This window comes from Etheostoma cragini, chromosome 12 (assembly GCF_013103735.1).
Source record: "Etheostoma cragini isolate CJK2018 chromosome 12, CSU_Ecrag_1.0, whole genome shotgun sequence".
Lineage (NCBI taxonomy): Eukaryota > Metazoa > Chordata > Actinopteri > Perciformes > Percidae > Etheostoma > Etheostoma cragini.
The window spans coordinates 11523752-11548869 of NC_048418.1; the positions used below are offsets into that span (position 1 = coordinate 11523752).

A 25118-nucleotide genomic window follows, 5' to 3' on the forward strand; every position below is an offset into this window, starting at 1 on the left:
ATGTATATGTGTGTGTGTGTGTGTGTATATATATATACACACACACACAGTATATTGCCAAGTTTGTGCTAGACTGGCTGGATAATGGATTCAACTGTGAAACAAACTTTTGACAAACAAGACGGCTGCTAAACCCACTGTCCCTTCCTGAGTCCAGACTGTGTCCCTCTCCCCCAATTCAACAAGAGGCTTCATCCTTGGGTTGCTTATTTTTGAAAAAAAAAAAAAAATGAAAAAAGTGCCCTTCTATTTTGTCTGTGGCCTACATCAGTTATCATGGAACAGTGTCTGATTCTTTGTACGCAAGCGGATGACAAACTGAACAAAATTCTGTTGGATTATCAAAGATGGTCCAACCTTGAACAAACTCATCCATCGGAGAAGCTGGTTGAAGTGGCTTACCTCCTCATACTCTGCAGTATTCCAAAATGGCACACAGGATAAACACAGGACTTCTGTTGGGTTATATATTTTAAAAATGTATTTACGTTTCTTTCTTTTCCTTTTTTTGGAGTTTTCACATTTACAGCTGAAGGATATTTAAACTGTTTTCAAAAACATGTTGGTGAACGAATTCCTCAGATTGACCAATAGCTGCTTCTTTGGTATATTTTAGTGGGTATAGAAGATAAAAAAAATTATATATATATAAATATATTGTTGATGTTTTTGTACATAGCTGATATGTTGTCATTCTTGAGGTATTTCCAGTCATAGAAAATGTTTTTACATGTTAGTCTCTTATGTTTATTTTTTCTAATCCAGAAAATCATACTAATTAGCTTTTTTGGACTCATGATCAACCAACAGCGCAATGCCCGGGAGGAGTGTTTGGAGTCTTCAGCTTAAGATGTCTGCCCGTCATATCAAGATCAAATAAAATAGTGCTGTAAATAACGCAGCAAGGTGCATTCATGAAGAGGCTCCCAACAGTGCTTCTGTTATTTTCCATTCTCTTAATACGTGTTTTTCCAAACAGTGCTGTTTCTTCAGTAAGTACTGAGATTGTCATGTGTTTATATTTAGGGAAGTTTTGCTTTTATTTCTGAGTATGGAAAGGTAAGAGTTTTTTTCCAACAAAGCCAGACATAGCCAGGCATGAATATGATGTAAACACACTCAACTCAGTTTAAATACAAACTAGAGCCTGAGTGAGATTGGATTTTTGAGGCCAATACAAATAAAAGAAGAATCCTTTGGAAGATATTTATTTTTACACAACTACTCAATACTACAAGATCAAGTACTTTTAGCCTTCAAATTTGGTAATTTTAGAGTTTTTTTTGAAGGTATATATACTCAGACAGGATATTTTATTTTTTACATACTGATGTTTTCCAGATGATGATAATGACATCAAATTCTGAGTAATTCTTGAATTGTAATAATTATAAATATGATTAAAAAAAACTATAACTAAAGAAACAAATACAACAACTAAGAAAAATAAGTAAAATGCAACCTAGAGATGTTTATGTACAGCATAATGTTCTCCATGTATATGTCTGACACTATATATGCTGATGGTAGTGAATTGTCACATCTGTCAGCATTAATCAAAAGCATTTATCAAATTTTAATCAAAAATATTAAATGCCATGTGCTTTAATGAGGGTGTCAACTGCAATTGGTTATAATGATGGATGGCTGTGCCACAGTTCAAATCCAATGATGCCACCTACTGGACAACAATGAAATGTGATGACATACAAGCTGCACTTTTGAAACAAGTTTTATTTCTGCACAACATTGAATATATACGAAGTTCATTGAAAAAGCATGGAGTGAAATGTTTCAACAGTATAAAGTAAAGGGAGTGTAGAGATGAAGGCATGTAGGTACGATCACCACTAAAACTGCTATAATTGTGACTACCATAAAGACAGGAACTTGTATATGTTATTACAGAAGAGGTTAACGTTTTTAATAGAATACACAAATGCCCATATGTATTTGTGTAAGGGGAAAAGTGTTCCCTTTGTGATTCCGTGGATAGTGTTTTCTGGCTGAACTGCAGTGGAGAAATAGAAACACAAATAGGGAATTTTATCCTAAAAAAGTAACTTTGATTTAATTAATTAAGATTGTTAAAGCCTCAATATCTTTAAAACAAAAAACAAGATTTGTAAACGAGGACTGGATATTGTCCCAATATCTCTTCCAGTCAAGACAAATAACTGGGCATAGGAATATTGTATTAAGATATACTTGAATAACAATATTAACCTTTCCTTCAACTGAACTAAACAGTCAAATTGAACAGGAAAAATCCACAAATTGAAATATAAATGAGACCTTTTTGGTTTCTGGTAAAAGTATTTTGAGAGAGGATAGGGATTTGTGACCTCAGTGTTTATTAAAAACAAAAAGAATCTTGGCTAAAGTAAAGTCAGGGCGTCATTTCCACATCCCAGTCTGTCTGGGGATCACTAAACAACTTCTATCAAGCATGTACCTGATTCATGTAACTACATGACTAACATCTAACAACAACAAAAAAGTGAAGGAGGTAATTATTTTTGCAAAGCACTTTATGACCTCGTCTACATTGAAAAAAAAATAAGATTGAAAGTTAATTATTGACATTGGAAACAGTAATAGACTACAAGTTCCATTTAGTATAGTGACGTTTCTCTTGCTGAGCATATTGACCCCAAATATTACCTGAGCTACCCTACATAATTCCATAGTTGCATAAACAAAACGAATTTTTTATAAAATAAAAAAGCATCTCCGTTTTCACAACAAATGGTTTCCAGCCTTATCTCCTCTCCGCATTCATTTAAAGACAGAGACTGCTGTCAGTCTTCCCGGATGAACTTGCGGAATGTGTTGTGTTCAATGACCCGACGATTCCCACAATGCTTAGAGAGGGAAGGAGGGCTCATCCAAAGGAGGCTGGGATTTCTTTTTAAAACACCCCGTCCAGCTCAGCTCCATTATATCTTATTTGTGCACTTGTTCCTCCTGAGGCATCCTCACAATGGATATGTATTCCCTCTCTAGCCTTTTTGCCTGGAAATAAAGTTGTCTCTGGTTTTCGGTTGGCCCTGCCGCTGCATAATTACAACACCTGGTAAGATGAAACTGTTGTTGGGTTCTTGTTAATGTTAGCAGTTAGGCGGACACGACAAAAGTTGATAAACGGTCATTGGTTAACGTTAAACAATGGTGACGTTATTTCGGTTAATGTTAGCTAAACTTTGTTTGGTCAGCATTACCTAAATTAGAAACTTACTTAACAACTCAAGCCCAACCGTTGAATGCAGCAAGGTAAATTAGGTAACGTTAGACGAGGTAACGTGAGCTAGCTAATAAGTTGTCATCTGCAGCTACTCCGGTCTTGACTATTAACGCTAAACCTGTTTGTCCCCTGAAACCCACCTGTCTGCTGACTTTTTTTCAATGGCTAACGTTATTAATCTAGGTCAGTTAACGTTACTCTCACCTAACGTTAGCACTTTGACATCCCTCACAATTCCTTTCCGCTGAATAACACCCAAAGCAGAACCCTGATTGTAATGTTAATTGTTATAGCAGTAGCTCAACACAGGCCGTGGTATGTTGTGATTATGTCACAGTTGCGGCGCTGTGGAGATAGGTCTGCTACTGCGAGACTATCACAGCTGAGCTACGAGGTACGTATACGATAAAACGTACCAACACGTGTATTTAAAGTGAACCAGCGGTGTGTTAAACACCCAGTTGCGTGCCCAAGGAGTTTAACTACATCATACGAGAACGGTTTACGTATGTCTCTGCTGGTTAGTACACCCACCAAACGAGAGAAAACATCCACAAAGCCCGTTGCACATCGTTTCGAGAAAACATCGTTTTACACAGAAACCATAGCAAAACGATGTAACTTTATACCGTTTTAAGATTAGGCCTGATAAACACTGTTCATTTTAAGTATTCAGGTTATTCCCTCATTAAACAGGGTTGTGTAAATCACTTGAGTCAGTTTGCCATGAAGAAGAACTTATGTTTTTAAATCGACTGTGTGCTTTACCTAATTGCATTTTAACATAATACATACACATAAACATACAGTAGGCCTAGCTAAGCTATGTGTAGAACACTAGCTATGTTATATCAGAAGTGAAAGAATGGCTTTTGTTGTGGATTTGCTTTACTCATCTGTTACAGATTCATTCATAGCTGGCTGATTTTCGCTATTGACTGACTCACGCGAGAGCCGAGAAGTCATCGGTGAGCCTGAGCCACGAGCGGAGGCGAGCTTGCAGTATTTTGGACTGTCTGCTCGACCTAATTGCATTTTAACATACTACATTTATACACCAAAACCTACAGTAGGCCTAGCTAGGCTACATGCAGAACATTGTATGTTTCAGAAGTGAACAAATGGCTTTTGTTGTTGTTTGCTTGAATTGTAGTAGGACTCAACTGATCCGGGTTAATGAATCGCGATTCGTGAGTTAATTTAAAGACTCAGGTTATTAAAGTGTGTGAGTGAATAACGACTCAAACAGGTTTATCTGAGATCGAACGTTCCTCAGGTGATGTAAGTAGCTAGCACATACTGTTTCTTTTACTCAACGGTAAAGAATAATTGTACACACAATAACACAAACTGACTAGTCTCACTTTGCCAGACCATCCTCACGCGCTGCGATTGAGGCTGCGGAAGAACAGCCACTCTTGTGTTCTGCAGGTAAAATTGCTGTTTTTGTCAATGGAGTCGACTGGCTTTGAAGAGAGCATAGATAGTGGCTTCAGCGCCACCTTGCAGTGGGATCAGATTCAAACTAAGCTGACCCCCTACTCCGGCACCTTTGTTTGGACCACACCAGGCCCCCAGAAGGTGCTCATAGCTTTGAAACAAATTTAACATAGTGGCCAAACAGTGGAATTACAACTCCCGGGCCTGATGCTCTCTGACTAAAAAATAAATTTTCCTAGACTTGCATGGCATCAGTAGATAATAATTTTTTTTAAGATTAATTTTTGGGGGCTTTTTCCCTTTATTTCAGAGTGACAGTGGAAAGACAGTAAAGGTGGGAGAGAGATGACACACAGCAAAGAGCCGCAGGTTGGATTCAAACGCGGGCAGTTGCATGCCTAAGCCTACATGGGCCGCGTGGTCTTACTGGGGGAGCTACAGGTCGCCCTGGATAATTGGTTTTAAGGGTCAAAAACCCGCCAAACTGACTTACCATCCTAATTTGATCCAAAAACATTTGCAAAGTCTAGCAGCACTGCAGTTGCATCTAAAATGCATGTTTGATGCTTGACTACACTAGATCTCTTGTCTGAAACAGTAAGAGTAGTAAATTGAGGCAGCAGAGTGCATTGGAAAATGCTTTTTAAAAATGGATAAACTTGAATTACAGTCAAAGAACTCAAATGTGTTAGTGACAAAGGAGGGATAAAGGCCCCGATGCTGACCGAGCATTAAAGAGACTACCTTTTCATGTCAGTCTCATATCATATAGTTTGGAAGTGCTGGTTACCCTGGCGTTGGAATTGCTTACACACATACAGTGAGGAAAATAAGTATTTGAACACCCTGCTATTTTGCAAGTTCTACCACTTAGAAATCACAGAGGGGTCTGAAATTATCATCGTAGGTGCATGTCCACTGTGAGAAACATAATCTAAAAAAATAAAAAAATCCAGAAATCACAATGTACGATTTTTATTTTTATTTTTATTTTTTACCATTTATTTGTATGACACAGCTGCAAATAAGTATTTGAACACCTGAGAAAATCAATGTTAATATTTAGTACAGTAGCCTTTGTTTGCAATTCCAAAGGTCAAACGTTTCCTGTAGTTTTTCACCAGGTTTGCACACACTGCAGAAGGGATTTTGGCCCACTCCTCCACACAGATCTTCTCTAGATCAGTCAGGTTTCTGGGCTGTCGCTGAGAAACACAGAGTTTGAGCTCCCTCCAAAGACTCTCTATTGGGTTTAGGTCTGAAGACTGGCTAGGCCACGCCAGAACCTTGACATGCTTCTTAAAGAGCCACTCCTTGGTTATCCTGGCTGTGTGCTTCGGGTCGTTGTCATGTTGGAAGACCCAGCCTCGACCCATCTTCAATGCTCCAACTGAGGGAAGGGGGTTGTTCCCCCAAAATCTCGCAATACATGGCCCCGGTCCTCCTCTCCTTAATACAGTGCAGTCGCCCTGTCCCATGTGCAGAAAAACACCCCCAAAGCATGATGCTACCACCCCCATGCTTCACAGTAGGGATGGTGTTCTTCGGATGGTCCTCATCATTCTTCTTCCTCCAAACAAAGTTAGTGGAATTATGACCAAAAAGTTCTATTTTGGTATCCTCTGACCACATGACTTTCTCCCATGACTCCTCTGGATCATCCAAATGGTCATTGGCAAACTTAAGACAGGCCTTGAAATGTGCTGATTTAAGCAAGGGAACCCTTCCGAGCCATGCATGATTTCAAACCATGACGTCTTAGTGTATTACCAACAGTAACCTTGGAAACGGTTGTCCCAGCTCTTTTTTAGGTTATTGACCAGACCCTCCGTGTAGTTCTGGGCTGATTTCTCACCTTTCTTAGGATCATTGAGACCCCACAAGGTGGTCGTCTTGCATGGAGCTCCAGTCCGAGGGAGATTGACAGTCATGTTTAGCTTCTTCCATTTTCTAATGATTGCTCCAACAGTGGACCTTTTTTCACCAAGCTGCTTGGCAATTTCCCCGTAGCCCTTTCCAGCATTGTGGAGGTGTAGGATGTTGTCTCTAGTGTCTTTGGACAGCTCTTTGGTCTTAGCCATGTTAGTAATTGGATTCTCACTGATTGTATGGGGTGGAAAGGTGTCTTGATGAAGCTAACAACCTCAAATAGGTACATTTTTTTTTTTTAGATTATGTCTCTCACAGTGGACATGCACATACGATGATAATTTCAGACCCCTCCATGATTTCTAAGTGGGAGAACTTGCAAAATAGCATGGTGTTCAAATACTTATTTTCCTCAGTGTATGTCACTCTTGGTAAGGGTAGGATTCACTTACTGACAGAAACACATCGGCATGCATTTATAGCACACACTAGCCCGACAGTTATCTAGTTAATGAGTAAACTCCTTGTCAAGGCTGTAAGGCAACGTGGAAAGTGCAACACCTGTTGTTATGAGGAATCTGGTGTTTCGGTTAATGACAAATTATAGACTACTTCTGTGATGATGATAATGTGAAACAAATATAACCTCCTGGGTTTATTAGGAACAAAAGGGGATCACAGGTATTTTTGTGTCAGTCAGCTTTAATGGCTTTCTCAGGCAAATGGGTATAGTTTCACGTCTGCTAACAGTCAATAGCTCGATTTCATTTGTCTTGTCATGACAGAATGTCAGCCTCTCACTTGTTTCATTAGTCTTGTTGTTGTGGTGTTGAAGAGATAAGGGCCCATGTCTTTTTAAGTGAAACTACTTTCCACAAAAAACATGCAGCAGTATATTCTGCTGTTTTCCGTCTTCTGCACGATACTTGGAAGACTTGCTTGTCTTGTTTTGTCTCTTTCAGGGAATAGAGCTGTTCCCTTTCCACCCAGAAAGGGTGAATCATTTTAGGTGTGACTGTCACTCACAACAAGGGCCTAAACCATACAACTACAGTATGGCCAATAACATACCATGAGGCTTTGAAATAAGTCTTCCAAGAAAGTAATGTGATAAGAATGCCCGTATGAAAGTGCTTGTGCTGTAAAGTTTGTTTGTTCGTAGGACTGCAACTAACAAGGATTTTCATAGTTGTTAATTTTCTCGATTTTAATAAATTAGTTGTTTGGTCTCTAAAGTGTCAGAAAATTGTGAAAAATGTCACTAAAATGGCTTGTTTTGTCTACAACTCAAAGAAATACCGTTTACTGTCATTGAGGAGTGAAGAAACTATAAAATATTTACATTTAAGAAGCTGAAATCAGAGAATCTTTGCCACGAAAAAAATTATGTAAAATAAAAATAATGTTAAAATATTGCGAGAATAAAGTCATAAAAGTTATGTTAACATTACGAGATAAAGTTGTTATTTTACGGTACAGCAGCAGTCTACACAATTGGACAGATAATCAAATGAATCGATCCTCATGGCACCCGGCAGGCACACTAAAGGGCCTTAGTGCTCTTTGGCACATGGATTCCTCCCTTTTGAATAGCCTTGCAGCCACGATATTACCACTTTATTCCCATACAATTTTGACTTCATCTTGTAATGTTCACATATCACTTTTTTTTCGTAAAATGAAATTTAAAAAAGATCCTCGAGGATGTCCCTAATACTCTGTTGTATAATCAATTTAATCTTTGGTGCTCTATTTCTATGCTGAGGATTTCAAATGTAGCATACGATATTCAGAAACAATCATGTATAATATAAAAAAGAATATGATTGGTTCACCTTCATACACCTTCTACCAAGAGCCTGGGTCGGTCTAAGGTTTCTTCCTAAAAGAGAGTTTTTCCTCGCCATTGTCGCACTAAATGCTTGCTCTTTGGGGAATTACTGGAATTGTTGTCTTTGTAAATTATAGAGTTTGGTCTAGACCTACTCTATATGTAAAGTGTCTTGAGATAACTCTGTGATTTGATACTATAAATAAAATTGAATTAAGTCCAAAACATAGGTGCTGTTATTTCTATTACTAAAGATAGACCTGAAAATATTAATGGGAAATATGTGATTCTTAGTATTGTAATACAACCTGGGACATTGGGATACTCCTTCATGATTTTGTTTTCAGGACACAACAAAAAATGTTTGAGCAGCAGGAAGAGCAGAGGGATCTAGACAGTAGTGATATTTGTCAGTAGACTATGGTTGCATCCAACAAATATTTTTCTTGCAAATGACCTATTTTTACTTTAAGTCTTTACATAAGCTAAAATTGACACACTTCCTCACACTTTTGAAGGTAAAACCACAGACAGTTAAAGAAGAGTGAAACGAGCAAATGTCTGACATTGTAACTATGCTAAAATCCATGGCATGGCCCTTTTTGTCTGTTGGTTGTTCCACAACTTTGGTCCCCAACTTTTTTTTCTTTCTTAAACATTGTAAAGAGTGCATTTTAATGGGTGGATTCTTTTCATTTAGCAAACAATATTAAAGCCCGCAGGGACTCACAATAACCTTGCTAATGCACACACAAACTGCACATCTGCAACATACGAATAGCCGCTCAACGTAAGTCACAGGAAAAACATAACAACACAGCATGTAGGCTACCTATCAGTGAGCCAATTAAAATCCACACAAGATGCTCTGTGGCACAGATGAGAAGCTGTACATGCAAATCTTTCATAAACTCAGCTGCGAGCGATGGTACTGTTTTCTCATACTGTTTTCTCTTCCATTCCCTGGCAATGGCTTTTTAATGTTTACTTTATTTATGATGTCAAATCATAACGAATGTTATCTCAAGACTTTTTTACAGAAAATCTCCCTTTTTACTGAGTGCCAAAAGCTCGTACAGAACCTGGCTCTTGGTTGCTGGTGGCTATCTGCAGAAAGAGCGAGAGATCTAACTACAATAAATACAAAAATATGGCTCATAATCATTATAGCAGTGGGTGTAATTGAATGGCATAATGAACAGTGGCAATTATAGTCACATTGATGATGATAGAACTATGACTAATAGTGGGCTAATAATAGTAGCGGTCAATCGGGACCATGACAGCAGCCACGACCACGATCCAGGTGCCACCACAATCAAAGCGAGCCACAGCAAGTAATCAAGAATTAATTAAGAGAGTGATATTTGTTGGACATCTCAACAATTGAAAAGATTGTTTAACAGCAAACAAGACGCATGCTTGCTTTTTATTTTTTTGGGTCCAGACATTTCTTAACAATCATCATCTGTTCAGTTTGTTCATTATGTTGGTGTATGACCAAATAACTTAAACGAGTGCTCAGCCTCAACTGTACTTTTAGTTTAGTGGTAATTTATAAATGTTACTATGGTTAAAAAGCTAAACTTAGATGATGATTGTGGTAAACATTACACTTAGTTGTTAGTAGTTAGCATTGTCATTGTAAGCATGTTAGCATGCCGACATTAGCATTTAGCTCAAAGCACGGCTGTACCTAAGCTGCTAGTGTAGCTAGAATGTCCACTTGTCTTGTTTCTTGTTAGATGACTTAAACACTTCATCGAACATCACAATTGTAATTCTCTGTTGATCTCTCTTTTAGCTCTAGTTGAATAGCCTTGATGAATGTGAGGTGTGTAAAGCCTTTCTTAGCACTGTGCTGCAAACTGAGCTGATATTGTGGATTTTTTTTCTTGTTCTGTAGGACGTGTTGGTGAGCCAGAAGCTACCGGGGAAGCTGCTGTGTAAGTTTGTGTCAAACAACTCCTTAGTTCAAACAGTGATGTTTGTTTTAGGTGTGTCTGACTTTGAACAACTGCATAATTAGAATGCAGTTTGTACCGTAGCTTGGAGGTTGTTTTTTTTAGCAATTGTGGCTGTATTTTATACATTGTTCAAGTTTATTTAATCAATATCATTTATGTAACCACCCACACAACTACTGAGCTGTGTTCCTCATGTGTATTGCTACAAGCTTTCACTATTTTACCTTTGAATCAGGTGGAGGCCTTTGTACACAACAGTGTTTGCACCCAATTTAATAAGACTGTGACTAAAGAGTGTATTGTCAGTTCTTTCTGCATTTTCCTCTCACAGTTTTATCCACTGGTTTAACAGGATTGTTCTCCTTTCATGATTTACTCCAGTGTCATAAGAAAGCGGTGGAAACAAACATTAAAAACAACAAGCAGAAGTATATATGAACAAGGTGAGTCATTCTTTGTCATAAACCTTACAATTATTATTGGCATTGAAAGTCATTGAACAGAACAGAAATAATTTCAAAGCTGGATTTGAAAAGCTGTGTCAGTCATAGGATTATCATGGCATCTGTTAACATTGTCACACCCCATTCTGCTGTGATGTGCATCACAGAGTGGAGGAATATGTTGAGTAGATAAGAGCTTGTTGACATAAAAGTATAATGTCTCTTTAAAATGGAACATAAAGTATTGATCCGTGTATCTGCAAACTGAGACTGTACCTGTGTCACTGTAATAAATTGTCATTTGTAGTACAACGGTGTTCTCCAGCACTATCTTTTTTGTTTTCTTTGCCTGAGAGCTAACTTGAGTTGTGATGTCCCAGTTTGCCAAACCAGTTCCCCCTCCACAGTGCTAGATACTACCACTAGCCTTAGCAGCAGCAGCTTATTGTTTGGATTCTTCAACATAAAAATACACTCTACTTTACAGTCCTTGTTATTTTGTAGGTGACCTTCCTGTTTGAGGACTTGTGAGTCATCAAAGTAATTTCAAACAAATAATAGAGGTATGTTTGATTTTTGCATTTCCTGTTGACCAATAAACTGTTAATCCTTGAAATCCTCAATGCTTTTAAAGTGTCACCGGGCGATAATAAAAAAAATTGACTTAGTGTTTGTGTATTGAGGTAAAGTAATCATATTGTTTTAATGCTGTTCAAAACTGTTTAGAAATTAAGTAAAAGTAAACCGTGAATAAACATGAACAAAACTAGTTATTGTAGGTTATGTTTTACACATTTAAATAGTCAAATCTGTGTTACAAAGCACAACAACGTAGAAACGTTAAGAGTCCAAATAGAGAATAAATAACACCAACACATTTGCCATCTTTGTGCCTGGACATCTTCAGACAAATGCCAGTCTTAATTCATCCATGTAAAGTGAAAAGACAAAGGAAAACAACCACTTGTAACAGGTAATTTAAACTTCATTCCGGGTGCCTGAATAGCTCAGTTAGTAGGGCGGGCGCCCTTATACAGAGGTCCACTTCTTAGCACAGCTGTCCTGTTAAAAATAAAGGCCGAAAATGCCACAAAAAATAATCTTCCTCTGCATCTGTTGTCTTGTTCTTTTCTATACTTCTTTATTTTAGTCTTTTAACATAGTATTTTTCTTTCTCCCTCCTCTGTTTTGTTCCCTCTTGCTCTCTCTTTCTCTCCCTCTTTCAGCTCCTGGGAGAGTTTCTCCCCCAACCTTCTATGGCCTTCCTGCCTGCTTCCTAAGTCCAGGCATGACCGTCACCCCTAAAAAACACAGTGCTCAGCCTGGTTCCTCCTCTTACGACACAAGCCCCAGGTTGGTGAGTATGTATTTTAAAAAACAAACAAAAAAAAACCAACGTGATTTCCAACCTGTACATTTGTGTCTTTGACCACAACCGACAGTGTCCTAATTTATACATACATGACACAGATTATATTTCAGCTGCTGACTGGAAAACAAACATTCATGTTTTTCCGGCTTCATTTCAGTCATGTGAACTGAGTCATGGGATGTCTTTTGTGCGTTTTACTGGCATTTCTCCTTTTGACATCAATGTTTTGTTACACTTGGCATTGATTAGATAAGATAAACCATCCAAGTCTGGTGTGTGTCCATTTTGTTGTTTTATGTGTGCATGTTTGTGCGCTGACTTTTACCTGTTGAGCTTTATCTCATCACATCTGAGCTAGAACCGATATGGATGAGGTTGATGGCCTGCGTTTGAAGCTCTCTTCTGAGGACTCTGTGTTGCTGGCTTCCTCCTTACCTGAGCCCATCAACCTAGAAGGTCAGTAGGTCGCTATCAGCTCGACTTTTTTTATTTCATTTTTTTATTTTTTTTGTCACAGCAAATCTTTTACAATTGGGACAATATACAAGATTAATTCAGTATCCTAAAACAACTTAAACAGATACAGATTTGAAGAATACAGTTTTCCTGTGTACTTTTTTGATCTGGGATTTGACAAAACTTATCTTGTCAGGAAATAAGAATCACAAAGTTTTGATAAATAAAAATATACTTGTTGTTAAAGAGTCAGTGAATTAAATACAATTCTGTAACACAACGAAAGAAATAATTAGTGCTGTTTATTTTGTCACTTTTATTTTTCCAATAATGGACTGAGAGAAAAATCTGTTCGAAATGTGTGCTGTCATGCTGCAGTGGCATTATTGTAACATGTCCACAAAATCCACAGCTAGAAGAAACCACAATAGTTAGAATTTTTCTTGACTTAAACCTTCCTCTGTTTGTAAGTAATGAAACAGTATGACACGACTATAACCTGGTGCCATGTAAAAAAACGTTTTCTGACAAAAATAAGACCTCTTATAATGATTACAAAATAATCTGTCCAGTTATGAATCACTGATTTACCTACTCATATGACCACAAAGCACAAGCCTTGTTTGCGTGATAAAAGTCCTAGTGTGGCTTTCAATATGTCATCCAGATTCCCATTATGCTCTGCTGCGAAGCGGGCTGGAGTCTGACCAGCAGAACCTGGAAGCTGAGTCCTGGAACATGGCTGTGGACCAGAACTACCTGAAGACTCTTAACAAAGAGGCTGTTAAAAGACAGGATGTCATCTATGGTAGGCTTAACTGGCTACGTGTGCGTGTGTGCGTGCGTGCGTGCGTGCGTGTTTGTGTCTTTCTAATATCAATCAGTCATTTAATAAGAAGATGAAACTGTGATGACTGAAGATGATGAGTGCATAGTAATTGCACAATTTAAGCAGAAATGACAGTGGCTATAATTATGATGTAGATGGATGCTTTCTTTAACTCTGATGACCTTTTGATGGTAAATACTTATACTATGATGAAAAGTATGATACCAGCCATTGTGTATAGCTATAAATAGCTTTTTTGCCTTATGTTGTTAAAGTAGTAAATAGAGTACGAAGTAATTGTCATTATGCCCCACACAAATGTTCCTATATGTTTCAGGTACTTAAGCCAGACGTATTAATCAATAGATCACTCTTTCTTAAATCTAGAGTTGATCCAGACGGAGATGCACCATGTACGCACCTTAAAAATCCTTCTCCATGTCTACATGCATGAGTTAAGGCAGTCTTTGCTGATAGAGGAGGCCAGGCTGGAGCGACTTTTTCCTGGGGTGGAATCCCTGCTCACCCTCCACCAGCACTTCCTTAACTGCCTCAAAGTGCGACAAAAGACAAGTCAGGAGGAAGCAAGCCCAAGTAATTACCAGATCACACATCTGGGGGATATTCTCATTTCTCAGGTAGGGCAGAGTCATTTTTAAGCCATATAAGGCTTTTGTGTAAATCATTGCAGTCAATCAATCTAATTGATCTTCTTGATTTGAGTCTCAAATTTTAATATAGTCTTGTTTCTGTGTCAAATATCCTATTAGATTAAATTGAAGATTTCACTTAAACTTGTCTCACCAAAACAAATAATTCTGTCATTTTAGTCTAACTGATTTCACATAAGATTTAATTTGATGTATCTCATCATCTGATGAAAAACACAGGTAACAGGCTCTGTTCAGTTTTGTTTGATTTACAGTTTATTAATATTGAAGGTGTTACATTTACAACTTGCACCAAAAAATCTATTCTCTGTGTACCCAGCAATACACCCGCCAAGTAGGAATTAGATTGGATAAATGATTCTCGAGGTATTCCAATGACAGACAGCCGTACTGACAGACATACTTACAGACACACACACACACAGACAGATATTCCCTCCTTTTAATAGCTAGTTTGTTTTTGTATTTGGTAGACCTTTTTACATTTTTTAAACGACATGCACATAAGTTGCTACTATTGCTCCCAGGAGCTTTTTGCCTATTGTTGTAAGAGCATAACATGGAGCACTGACATTAATATTGTGACACGCACAAATACAAGGTCAGGTTTGAGGTTTGCTTCACAAACTATCTGATTTATTATGATGGCAGCACCTTGCTCTTGCAGAGTGTATAGGGGTCCAAAGGCTGGTATGTTTGCAACGCACTGTAAGTGGGGTGGCAGTAGCTCAGTCCATAGGGAGTTGGGTTGGGAACCGGAGGGTCACTGGTTCAAATCCCCGTATGGACCCAAAAAGTTGGGAGCGTGGATTGGTGGCTGGAGAGATGCCAGTTCACCTCCTGGGCACTGCCAGGTGCTCTTGAGCAAGGCACCGTACCCCCCCGACCGCTCAGGGCGCTGGTTCAGCTGGCAGCCCACTCACTCTGACATCTCTCCATGTATAGTGCATGTGTGTGTATTTCAGGCCTGTGTGTGAGTACTAACAAAAAAAAAAGTGTGTACACAGAGTGTAGTGCAGTAATTTCCCCATTGGGGACTAATAAACAAATTATCTTATCTTATCTTATAAGGGGAGAAAGCTAAATTTGTATTTTTCCTTCTTGTGTTAGTTTTCCGGACCAGTGGGAGAAGGAATGATGGAGTATTACAGTGTTTTTTGCGGTCATTACAATGAAGCTATCACCTCCTACAAAGAGCAGTTGCAGAATAACAAGAAACTGCAGGTCCTTGCTAGGGTGAGCAACCTTACTTAGGTGATCAATTCATGTACATGGATGTGATTTTCTTCAAGACTGTGGCATGTGGTTTGTGTTAGTTTACAGCATAGAATATGCAGTAAATGCACTAGATTTGGCAAAACAAAAATTTAAATTGCATGCCGGGAGCATTCCTAGCAGTATTTACAAGACCGGCCTTTTCACAAACCGTACTGAATTTCTACAATGAAGGATGCCACTAACAAAAAGACAAGAGTCTGTGATGCTTTACCTTAAACTGTTTCAGTGTGAGGTGAATGACAATGATGAAAGCTTGCTTTTTCTTCTGTTTTTCCCGTCTTTTTTTACTGTTACAGAAAATAGGTCAGCTGCCCCTGGTACGACGGTTAGGAGTTCCTGAGTGTTTTCTATTGGTGACTCAACGCATCACAAAATATCCTGTCCTGGTGGAGAGAATCATACAGAACACTGAAGGTAAAATATCACCACTCATTACTAACCTGTATCTCTACAAATTGTTAAACCTGTTACAGTCTATGCTCAGCTTGTGACAAAAAAAATCTAACAGGCTACCTTCTATGGTAACACAAATGGTGGCTGGAATAGTCTTATGTTTAAAATAAGTAAAAAATGTTAACAAAAGACTGGCCAACTAATAAGCTCACGCTCCTTTCAGCTGACACCGAAGAGTACAGGTCTCTGGTACAGGGTCTGGTGCTGATCAAAGACACCATCAACCAGGTGAACGCTCAGGTCCGTGAATATGAGAAAGCCGCTCAACTGAAAGACATTGGCCTGCGTCTGGAGCCAAAATCGCAGGGCCGGCTGAAGGACGGCCAGCAGCTCCACAGGGAGGATCTGCTCCAGGGAAACCGGACGCTGCTGCACAAAGGCACCGTCACCTGGAAGTCCTCCGGTAAACAAAAAGGTGTGTGTCATTGTGGCGGTTTGTCTGTGGCTTAGTCGACAACAATTGCTCACAGTCCCATCTATGTATGTACAGTGTTTTACTAGATAGTCTTATTGTAAGCAGCTGTCATTAATAAATGAAAGCTGAACATGTAGTGAGGCTGATGGATTGATGATCAATGTGGTTTTCTTGCACTGCAAGGGGAAGATAAATCTTCATGAAAAATATCCTGGTTTATTAAATAGATGTATTTTCTTGTGCATTACTGATGCTTATTATAATGACATATTTATCACAGTGGTATTTATAACAGTGTTGGAAGGCGGATCAAGACATAAAGTCAATAACTCTGTTCTGTTTGCATATTAACCCTGACCAAGAAGAAAACAACAATAAAAGTGCCTTTTCATTACTGAATTGATCATGCAAAACACCTGCATTGAAACGTCTACAGTTTTTATGGTTCTCTACTCATTCAGGTACAGACCTCTGGCTACTCTTTCACATTGCCCTAATGGAGTCTAATTGTAAACCAAATTGTGTGCATGCACGTGCACTGGTCTGATTTTGATGAAACCTTGATTGATGATGCATCGAGTGACTGACGGCTCAGTGGTTTACTGAAATATTATAGTGCTGACATTTGTTGATACTTTTTTACTTTGTTTTTTTAATATGGGGTTTAACTTTGGGGAAAACTGATTTTGTGAAAGGCTAAAGATTCAGAGAACCACTATAGCAGCATATTTTGGGGTTAAAAGAGTGTCAAAGGTTAAGAGTTACACAACATGCCAGGCAGGCGTGTCTCAGGTCCATCTTCCGTGGCAGCTCAAATCAAAACATCAAGAACTTGTGTTGTTTTGATGCTGAGCAAAATTTCTGTCTCCCTGCAGACATCCATGCTGTGCTGCTGTCAGACGTGCTCCTCCTCTTACAAGAGAAAGATCAGAAGTTTGTATTTGCTGCTGTGGTGAGTTCTGCCCAAACATTGAGTCAATATGGTCAAGACAGACAGATAAAAAACTCAACTTAAGGTTGTTTACTGAGAAAGTAACAACTTGTCTATCATGTACACATAACATTTTAGTTTGAATGCATATTATTAGCAATAAGGCTAAGACACAGACTTCTTTTCTTTTAAATCATTACATCAACACAAATCATGTTCTTACATTAAATGATGTAAAAATCCAGGACCAATCGGAATAATGATTTGAATAACAATAAAACTGTATTATTTGTATTATCGTGGCTCATGCAGGATAACAAACCACCAGTGATCTCCCTTCAAAGACTGATTGTTAGGGAAGTGGCTCATGAGGACAAAGCCATGTATCTCATCTGTGCGTGCACTACTAGCATGCCGGAGATGTACGAGATCCACACACGCTCCATAGAGGAACGCATTACATGGACCAGGCTGATACGGGAAGCTGTGAACCGGTAAGCTGAGGAGGACTTCTAGGAGGAGAGCCAAATGAGTTTCATTGAAAAGAGCATTATTTTATTACAACTCTTGAATGTTTAATAGAATAGTTGCAACAGTCTGTTAATAGCATTGATCCCTTTTGATAGTTAAAAGACTGAAATGTGACTCAAATAAGAGCATCAGAAATTTGTTCTGTTTGAGGGTAGTACATACTTCAAATAGTAATCAAATTCCTGCAGCTTTATCAGTAGTACATTACTTGGCTAATGAGCTAGTGACAATATCGGTGTCATCTCTAATTTTGCCTACAATACCAAACAACATTTCCACCTCCATTATGAGATTAAAAAAACAAAAAAACAAGCGCACAATAAATAGAAAATGTTTGTATGGCAAAAATTATATATATATTTTTTAAACACGAAATGGTTAGAATAACGTCTTTGAAATATGACAAAAGACAATACTGAGTAAGATGTCTGTGATTCAGCTACCCTGAAGAGGAACAGTACCGAGAACTCACTGCGAAACTGCAACAATTTCAAGGTAAGACAGCCGGCAATTTAATTATGTTGCACCAAATAAATATTCAGGTGGTGCCCAAATGCTCTGTCTACATGTGCTTAGCAAACGGCTTACTAGTGTTCTTGTATCGCAGAAAAACAAATGCAAGTCGGGTTTCAAACGGAGGCAAGGTTAAAGGCCTCAAAATGTTTAAAGGTAAAGGTAGTTAAGGAAAGGTTGGATTGTGTAAGCCAAAATTCATGGATTCATTGATATTCATGGAGTAAAAATGAGGCTGTCCACACACTAAAATCTTCAAGCTTTCAAAAGAAATTACTCTACCTAATGAAGACCTTGTAGATTCAAATGTTTCACAAAAAAAATTGCAAACATCTTTTTCTTTGTATGCTGTTTTTTGTCTTGTTCTTTTAAAAACATCACAAACTTTACAGGAAGAGACCATGAGTCTATTTAGATATACAGTATTTATATGTAGAGTTGGAATCACTGAAAAGGGTCAGCCAGGCTTAGTCAACTTGCCTTTTATTTAAAGTAAGTTTTAACTATCACTACACAAGACTTTCAGACACTGGCAGTGTTGTAACCATAACATAACTATTTATTATTCTGTTGCCCCACAGGAGGGACTATCCAATCAATTTATTTTTCTCTGCATTTTCATTATATTTATAAGACAAAAATGTTGTTTATGTTATGCTGTTGCTCTTTAGATATTCTAAAGGTAAGGGATGACCAGATAAAGCAAATTCTGACAGAGAAGCAGCAGATCTTTGCTGCTCTCTACGAGACGACGACGGAGCAGGAAACCCCCCACAAAGGGCTGCTGCTCCGAGGAGATGACACTGACCTCCAGCTGGGGGAGACACTGCTTAAAGGAGCCATCAATGAGGGTAAGAGCTCAGCCAACATCATTTCCTACACTGTTTTGTGACTCTGTCACATGGTTGGAAAAGTATTCAGTATCAGTTATTTCTGGATTAGTTATGAGAACATGCCATAACAGAGTCAGTATTTGAATTCTGGAAAAATGCAAAAAAGTACAGGTAAAATGTACTCCGCTCTGTTTTCCCACAAAGCAAAGTCATGACTCAGAGCACTGATGAAGTTTTTTTTAAGGAGGAGATTAAGGAGTTGTTTTTGATTTTGTCTGCAGCGGAAAACCTGCAGACCCTGCTCTTTTCATGGATAAGAGACGCAAACCTTCTTATAGAGGAGGGTAAGATGCAGGGGGGGCTCAGGAGGGCCGAGACCTTTGGAGTGGCTGATGGTAACCCAAGTGCAAGCGCCATGAAAAGTAAGCTGACACAAAACTAACATAGTGGTAACATCACCTCTTTTCATGTGTGTTATTGTTTGTGCGCTGACAGAGAAGACTGCTAAATGAGTTGCAGTAATTAAACATGGCTGATACATTTTAATGATGTGCTAACAAACTTGTTTATATAATTATTTTTTAAATGTACAACTTGCTGAATCTGCATAAAGACAATTTGACATACATTTTAATTGAGATGGAGATATAATACTGTTTAAAACAGTAATTGCAGTGGTTTTCTTCACAATTAACCCAATCATATAAAGTCTAATATTCTTACCATCAGAAATTATAGGCCACTCTACTTGTATTGAATATGTGTAGTCATTAAATTTGGATTGTGAGTGGCCGGGTTGGCTCATTTGGTAGGTCAGGCGCACATATACAAAGGTTTACTCCTCGACACAGAGGCCGCAGGTTCGACTCTGACCTGTAGCCCTTTGCTGCAGGTCACTCTCCCTCCTTCTCCTATTTCATGTCTTCATATGTCCTGTGGAATTAAGCCTAAAATGCCTCAAAATATAAATATTTAAAAAAAAAAAATATATATATATATATATATATATATATAAATTTTTTTTTTTTTTGTATGATTTCCTTTTCTCAGATGGGGATACCAGTGGCAGCGAGGGCAGTCCCTCCACTAGTGACCCTCAGTTCCAGGAAAGTTACAGCTCTGAGAGCTTGGAACCGTTGGTGAGTGAGACCAATATAAAGGTTCTTATCCCTACCTCCATCTAGTGATTAAACATGAAGTATTTACATTGCTTGTACTATTTCGCTATAAGGCCGATGACGACACACCAATGCCAGACTGCAGTTTAACCTCCAGTCATTTCCCTGAGGCAGAGGTAACTTCTTCTAATACTTTATCTTCCTCTGTATTCATTTTAACATAAATATTTATATCTTTCACTGCAAGTCATTTGGTGTGCATTATTATTTTTCTCTGTAGGTGTGTGACAGAGTGATACTGCTCGCACAGAGGCTGTACAGCTTGGAAGTAAGACATTGTTAATTGCTCTCAAGTGTATATATCTTATTCACCAGGCACCTCATTTCTACTTTTTTCTTTTTTTTTTTTGCTATATTTGTGACGCGAAATAAATAAAAAATCCATAATAATAAATTTGTGTTTTACTATAGTACATTTCATGTTTGTGTCATGTTTCTATTCAATTTGTCACTGGCAGGCAATCATCATCCAGCAGGACAGCCAAATTGAGCTGCAGCATGCTTTTCGGACAAAGATCAAGCAGCCTGCTCGTCATTACAGCAGTGTGCTGCTCGAGCAGGAGAAGCAACGCAACTTAGAGAAGCAAAAGGAGGAACTTGCCAACTTGCACAAGCTGCAGGCCCAGTTTCAAGAGGAGCAGCAGCGCTGGGAGAAGGAGAGGGAGCGGCAGAGGATACAGATTGAGACTCTGGAGGCTCAGCTGCAACAAAGGGAGGAGGACTGCCGAGAGTGGGAGGAGAAGCTCAAAGAAGAGAAGGCTGAGCTGGAGAGGTTGAAGGACGACTATCAGCAAGACCTGGAGAGGCTGAGGGAATCCACCCAATCGGTAGACAAGAACAAGGAGCGTCTGAATCAGGAGAGGGAGCGCCTAGAGCAGCTGCAGAAGAAAATAAAGAAATATCTCCCAGTACACACCAACTATGATGATCCTACACATGTGAGGAATAGGATGAGAATCAGATTATTGTGTATCCATCTGTCCTTAACAAACTATATGCTAGTCTAAATGACTAAATAAATGATGAATAAAGTATTTTGAAATAAGATTATCAGAACTATCGGAAGTAACCTTCACAGGTAGAAGTAAAAGGGAGGTCAGTTAATTTATCTCCCTGACATAGCAGTTTGAGACAGAGTTTGACTTATGCCTTTTCTTTCTCTCCAGCACTGGCCTTTGTCCAACTACCAGTCGTTCAGGGGAAGCATATTAAACGGAGGTGGGACCTGGGATCTAAAGCACCACATCTTTCCCACCAGCTCCAACCCCATGGAAACTCCTCCAAAGGTTCCACCGCGCAGGGAGAGCATCATTCCTCTGCCAGCCAAGCCAGAGCTGCCAGTCCACCTGATCAGCACCACCAACCAGGTGCACAAACCTGCTGCCGTGCAGCAGAAGATCCCCACCAAGCTGGCTGCTAAGTCCAAGGAAAAGGAGAAAGTTTCAAAGAAGAAAGGGTCCCACCAGAGAACGCACAGTGCAGGTCAGGATACAGTTGAGTTTTAAATCTTTGTGTACTTTCTTTCTCAAAGAGTTTTAAAACTGGCGTTGCATGCATTTACGATGAGCAGATGTTTGTTGTCTTTAGACAGAGAAACATTTGCAGACGGTGACTACAATTGCCACACTTACTAATTGTTGGTTTAAAACATTTAGCTGAATCTGAACTTTTAGAAAACATTGTTCATCAGTATTTCAGCTGTTAGAGTCAAATGTTAGTGTGCCTACCCTTATCCCAGTTCTGTCTTTCAACACCCAGCTGGTATAGACGTGAACCAGGTGCTGCCCATCCGAGTGACCGGGAAAGAAGGAGGCAGTCTGAGAGCCAAAAGGAACGGCAGTCCCCAAACAATCTACCTGTCAGGTACCGACAAAGAGTTGGCTTCTCACTCAGTCTGTTATAAAAAAAAATGATCACCCCTACATATAATCACATTTGTTCCCACATCATGGGATATCCACATTTGATTTGAATTGATAGTCTATCAAAAGTATTTTAAGAATCAAACACTCCCCTTCATCACCACCTGTGTTTTAAAAAAACAACAAAGTGTGTGTGTGTGTGTGTGTGTGTGTGTCAAACTGCAGCTTTGATAAGGATTCAAATTGCAACAGCTACAACTTTCTATGCCTGAAGGTAGCGACATCAACATAACTGCTCCTGATATTCCTTTCCAGTCCTGTATGTGGTGCATGTTGGCATGTGTGGCACTGGTTAGTGACGGAGCAGCTCCCCCTTTGTGGCGAATCTGCAACGTGCCAAACATAAGTTAAGAAGTGCAAGCTGATTATGAAATCCAAACAGAAATGGATGGGGGAAAAAAAATCACAGGCAGCACAGGACATATAGCCCCTAATCTTCCAGCAAGTGGCCGCCTCACAACATGTCATTGAATATTTGAGAATTGAGAATTTCTAATTTTCTTTTTTAAAGATGAGCCATTATCTGTGGGGATTTCCATTATATTCTAAACTATATGGGTAGGAATTACTGCTCTTGCTGATACAGTAGCTTCATTTATTTAGTTTTTCATTGTCCCTTCAGGTGCCTTCAACCCACCAGGATCTATGCACAGTATAAAAACGTCTCAGTCCTTTAGCACAAACAAGAGGAGCAGCAACGAGTCTCCTCCACCGCCGACGCCTCTTCCTTTCCCCAAGGATGTTCCCAAAACAAGCATGCCACCTCATCCTTTTCCCGAAGATGTTCCCGAAGCAAGGAAAGAGAAGGAAATATTCTTTTAATCCAAAACGTGACTGGAGTTACGATGAGGCCTTAATAATGGTCCACCATAAAGACTTTTACACATGGAAAAACTGATGGAGCTTTTAAAAGACATTGGACATGACCTCCCTGACATCCACGTGTGTCCAGCATGAAGATATTTTATTACTAGGAACCAGCTGTTTGTATTCAGATTAGTCTTGCATTGCTAGACCTATCTCCACAGCTGGAGTATGGTCTGGTTACAATGCTTATCTTTTCTGGGATGGGGGGGGAGGGAAGCGAGCTCTGGCTTGTTTGTATTTCTTTAAACCAATCACAATGGTCCTGGGTGGCGCTGAGCCCCGGGTGCTGCAGCGGAAGTGGTAGGAGAGAGCTGTCAGGCCATATTCTACAAATGTACATCCGTTGAGCCAGACTACATTCAGATTAGCTGAACAAAAAAAAGTTAAGAATTACTGATGGACATGTTTTATAAAGATATGTACATTTGTGTTAGTGGTTAAAAAAATGTAAAAAGCATTTTGCACATTGGGAAAAATATTTTAAATGTTGTTGCAAAACCTTTCATTGCCAAAGATATTTTTTTCATCATTTTTATTTTTAAATGAAGGTAGGTTGTCTTTAACTATTAGCACTCGTCTCACCTCCTAAGATTTCTTTTTAATTTAATGAATACTAATGCGGTGTGAGGAAGCTGTAGTTTTACCAACTTTTAAATCTGTTTAAATATGAGGTGCCAAGCACAAAGTTTTTATTTCAGAATGAATCGGAGAACAGTAATTTTTACTGTGGTCCTGCTCCTCAGTATGTCTTATAATTAAATCATAAATGAATGGGCTATGTGGAAGACTCTACAAGTTAGTGTTTGTAAAGCCTATCAGCTGTTTTGTGCACTTCCTGATTGGAGACCGTGAGAGTCTACGACTCTGCATCAGTAGGGTTGTTTCAGTTTACAACCAGGCAGCTGCTGAAAGTAAGAGAAATATTTCCGAGTGACATTCCCTGTTAAATAGCGTTCTAACATAATTACACAATAAACATTATGTTGATGATGAACCGCTTTCTCATTTTGGTTCCATTAAAATCTTTCTTCCCGATAGAATAAAATGTGCCTTTGACTGTGAGCGAGCCGTCGTGTTTGGGCACAGTACTCACGGTGGACACGATTCTCGCTTAAGTATTAATTTAAATAAAGGCATACAGTGGGGCTTGAACGTTTGGGCAACCCAGGTAAAAATTTGTATTAATGTGCATAAAGAAGCCAAGAAAAGATGGAATATCCAAAAGGCATCAAATGACAGATTAGACATTCGTAAAATATGTCACAGATTTAGATTTTATTTCCATCATTTACGCTTTCAAAAATAACAAACTGAAAAATGGCGTCTGCAAAAGTTTGGGCACCCTGCAGAGTTAATACCTTGTACTGCCCCCTTTGTCACGTATCACAGCTTGTAAACGCTTCTTGTAGCCAGCCAAGAGTCTGTCAGTTCTTGTTTGAGGTATCTTTTCCCATTCTTCTTTACAAAAGTCTTCCAGTTCTTTGAGATTTCTGGGCTGTCTGTCATGCACTGCTCTTTTAAGGACTATACATAGAATTTTCAGTATGTTGTGTTCAGGAGATTGTGAAGGCCATGGCAAAACCTTCAGTTTACGCCTCTTGATGTAATCCACCGTGGATGTTGAGGTGTGTTTAGGATCATTATCCATTTGTCGGAGCCATCCTCTCTTTAACTTCAGCTTTATCGCAGATGGCATCAAGTTAGCATCCAAAATTTGCTGAAATTTTATTGAATCCATTTTTCCTTCTACTTATGAAATGTTCCCTGTGGCTGCAATACAACCGCAAAGCATGATTGATCCCCCCTCCCATGCTTAACAGTTGGACAGAGGTTCTTTTCATTAAATTCTTCTCCAAACGTACCTTTGCTCATTCCGGCCAAAACGTTCTATTTTAACCTCAGTGGTAGGATGCTGATAGCCAGGCATTCATTGGCTAGCTGCCAATCAGAGTCAAGCAGCTTAGCTTGTTGAATATTATTGAAGACTGGCACAAATTGAGCTGAGTCGCTAGAATGACTTGAAACAAGGTAACCAAGGCTTTTTTTCACAAAAAAATGTGCTTCAGACATTACCA

At 39.0% G+C, this 25118-nt stretch overlaps 1 protein-coding gene across 2 annotated transcripts; it reads left to right on the forward strand.

The window, feature by feature from the left end:
• Nucleotides 1–2813: 2813 nt before the first annotated feature.
• On the forward strand, nt 2814–24037 carry arhgef18a (rho/rac guanine nucleotide exchange factor (GEF) 18a). 2 transcript variants are annotated; one of them, XM_034886695.1, is made up of 24 exons: nt 2814–3076; nt 10291–10330; nt 10733–10794; nt 11299–11357; nt 12021–12147; nt 12525–12622; nt 13290–13430; nt 13839–14089; nt 15233–15358; nt 15697–15814; nt 16017–16268; nt 17144–17220; nt 17512–17693; nt 18170–18225; nt 18915–19094; nt 19358–19498; nt 20127–20215; nt 20308–20370; nt 20475–20522; nt 20713–21192; nt 21421–21736; nt 22013–22117; nt 22799–23214; nt 23265–24037. In XM_034886695.1, exons 5-23 carry the CDS (start codon nt 12083–12085, stop codon nt 22996–22998), a joined length of 2988 nt encoding a protein of 995 aa, XP_034742586.1. In that variant the 5' UTR covers nt 2814–3076; nt 10291–10330; nt 10733–10794; nt 11299–11357; nt 12021–12082; the 3' UTR covers nt 22999–23214; nt 23265–24037. The 2 variants fall into 2 exon arrangements, with proteins under 2 accessions (XP_034742586.1, XP_034742585.1); XM_034886694.1 differs by lacking the exons at nt 2814–3076; nt 10291–10330; nt 10733–10794; nt 11299–11357 and adding exons at nt 11738–11767; nt 19716–19721.
• Nucleotides 24038–25118: the final 1081 nt, after the last annotated feature.

Excerpts from the sequence above, each read along its gene's own strand:
- arhgef18a (XM_034886694.1), top strand. The coding sequence starts at position 12,083 with ATGACCGTCACCCCTAAAAAACACAGTGCTCAGCCTGGTTCCTCCTCT. Across the intron at positions 15,359-15,696 it reads AACTGCAGGTCCTTGCTAGG|AAAATAGGTCAGCTGCCCCT; the intron begins GTGAGCAACCTT and ends TTACTGTTACAG. Across the intron at positions 17,221-17,511 it reads AGTTTGTATTTGCTGCTGTG|GATAACAAACCACCAGTGAT; the intron begins GTGAGTTCTGCC and ends TGGCTCATGCAG.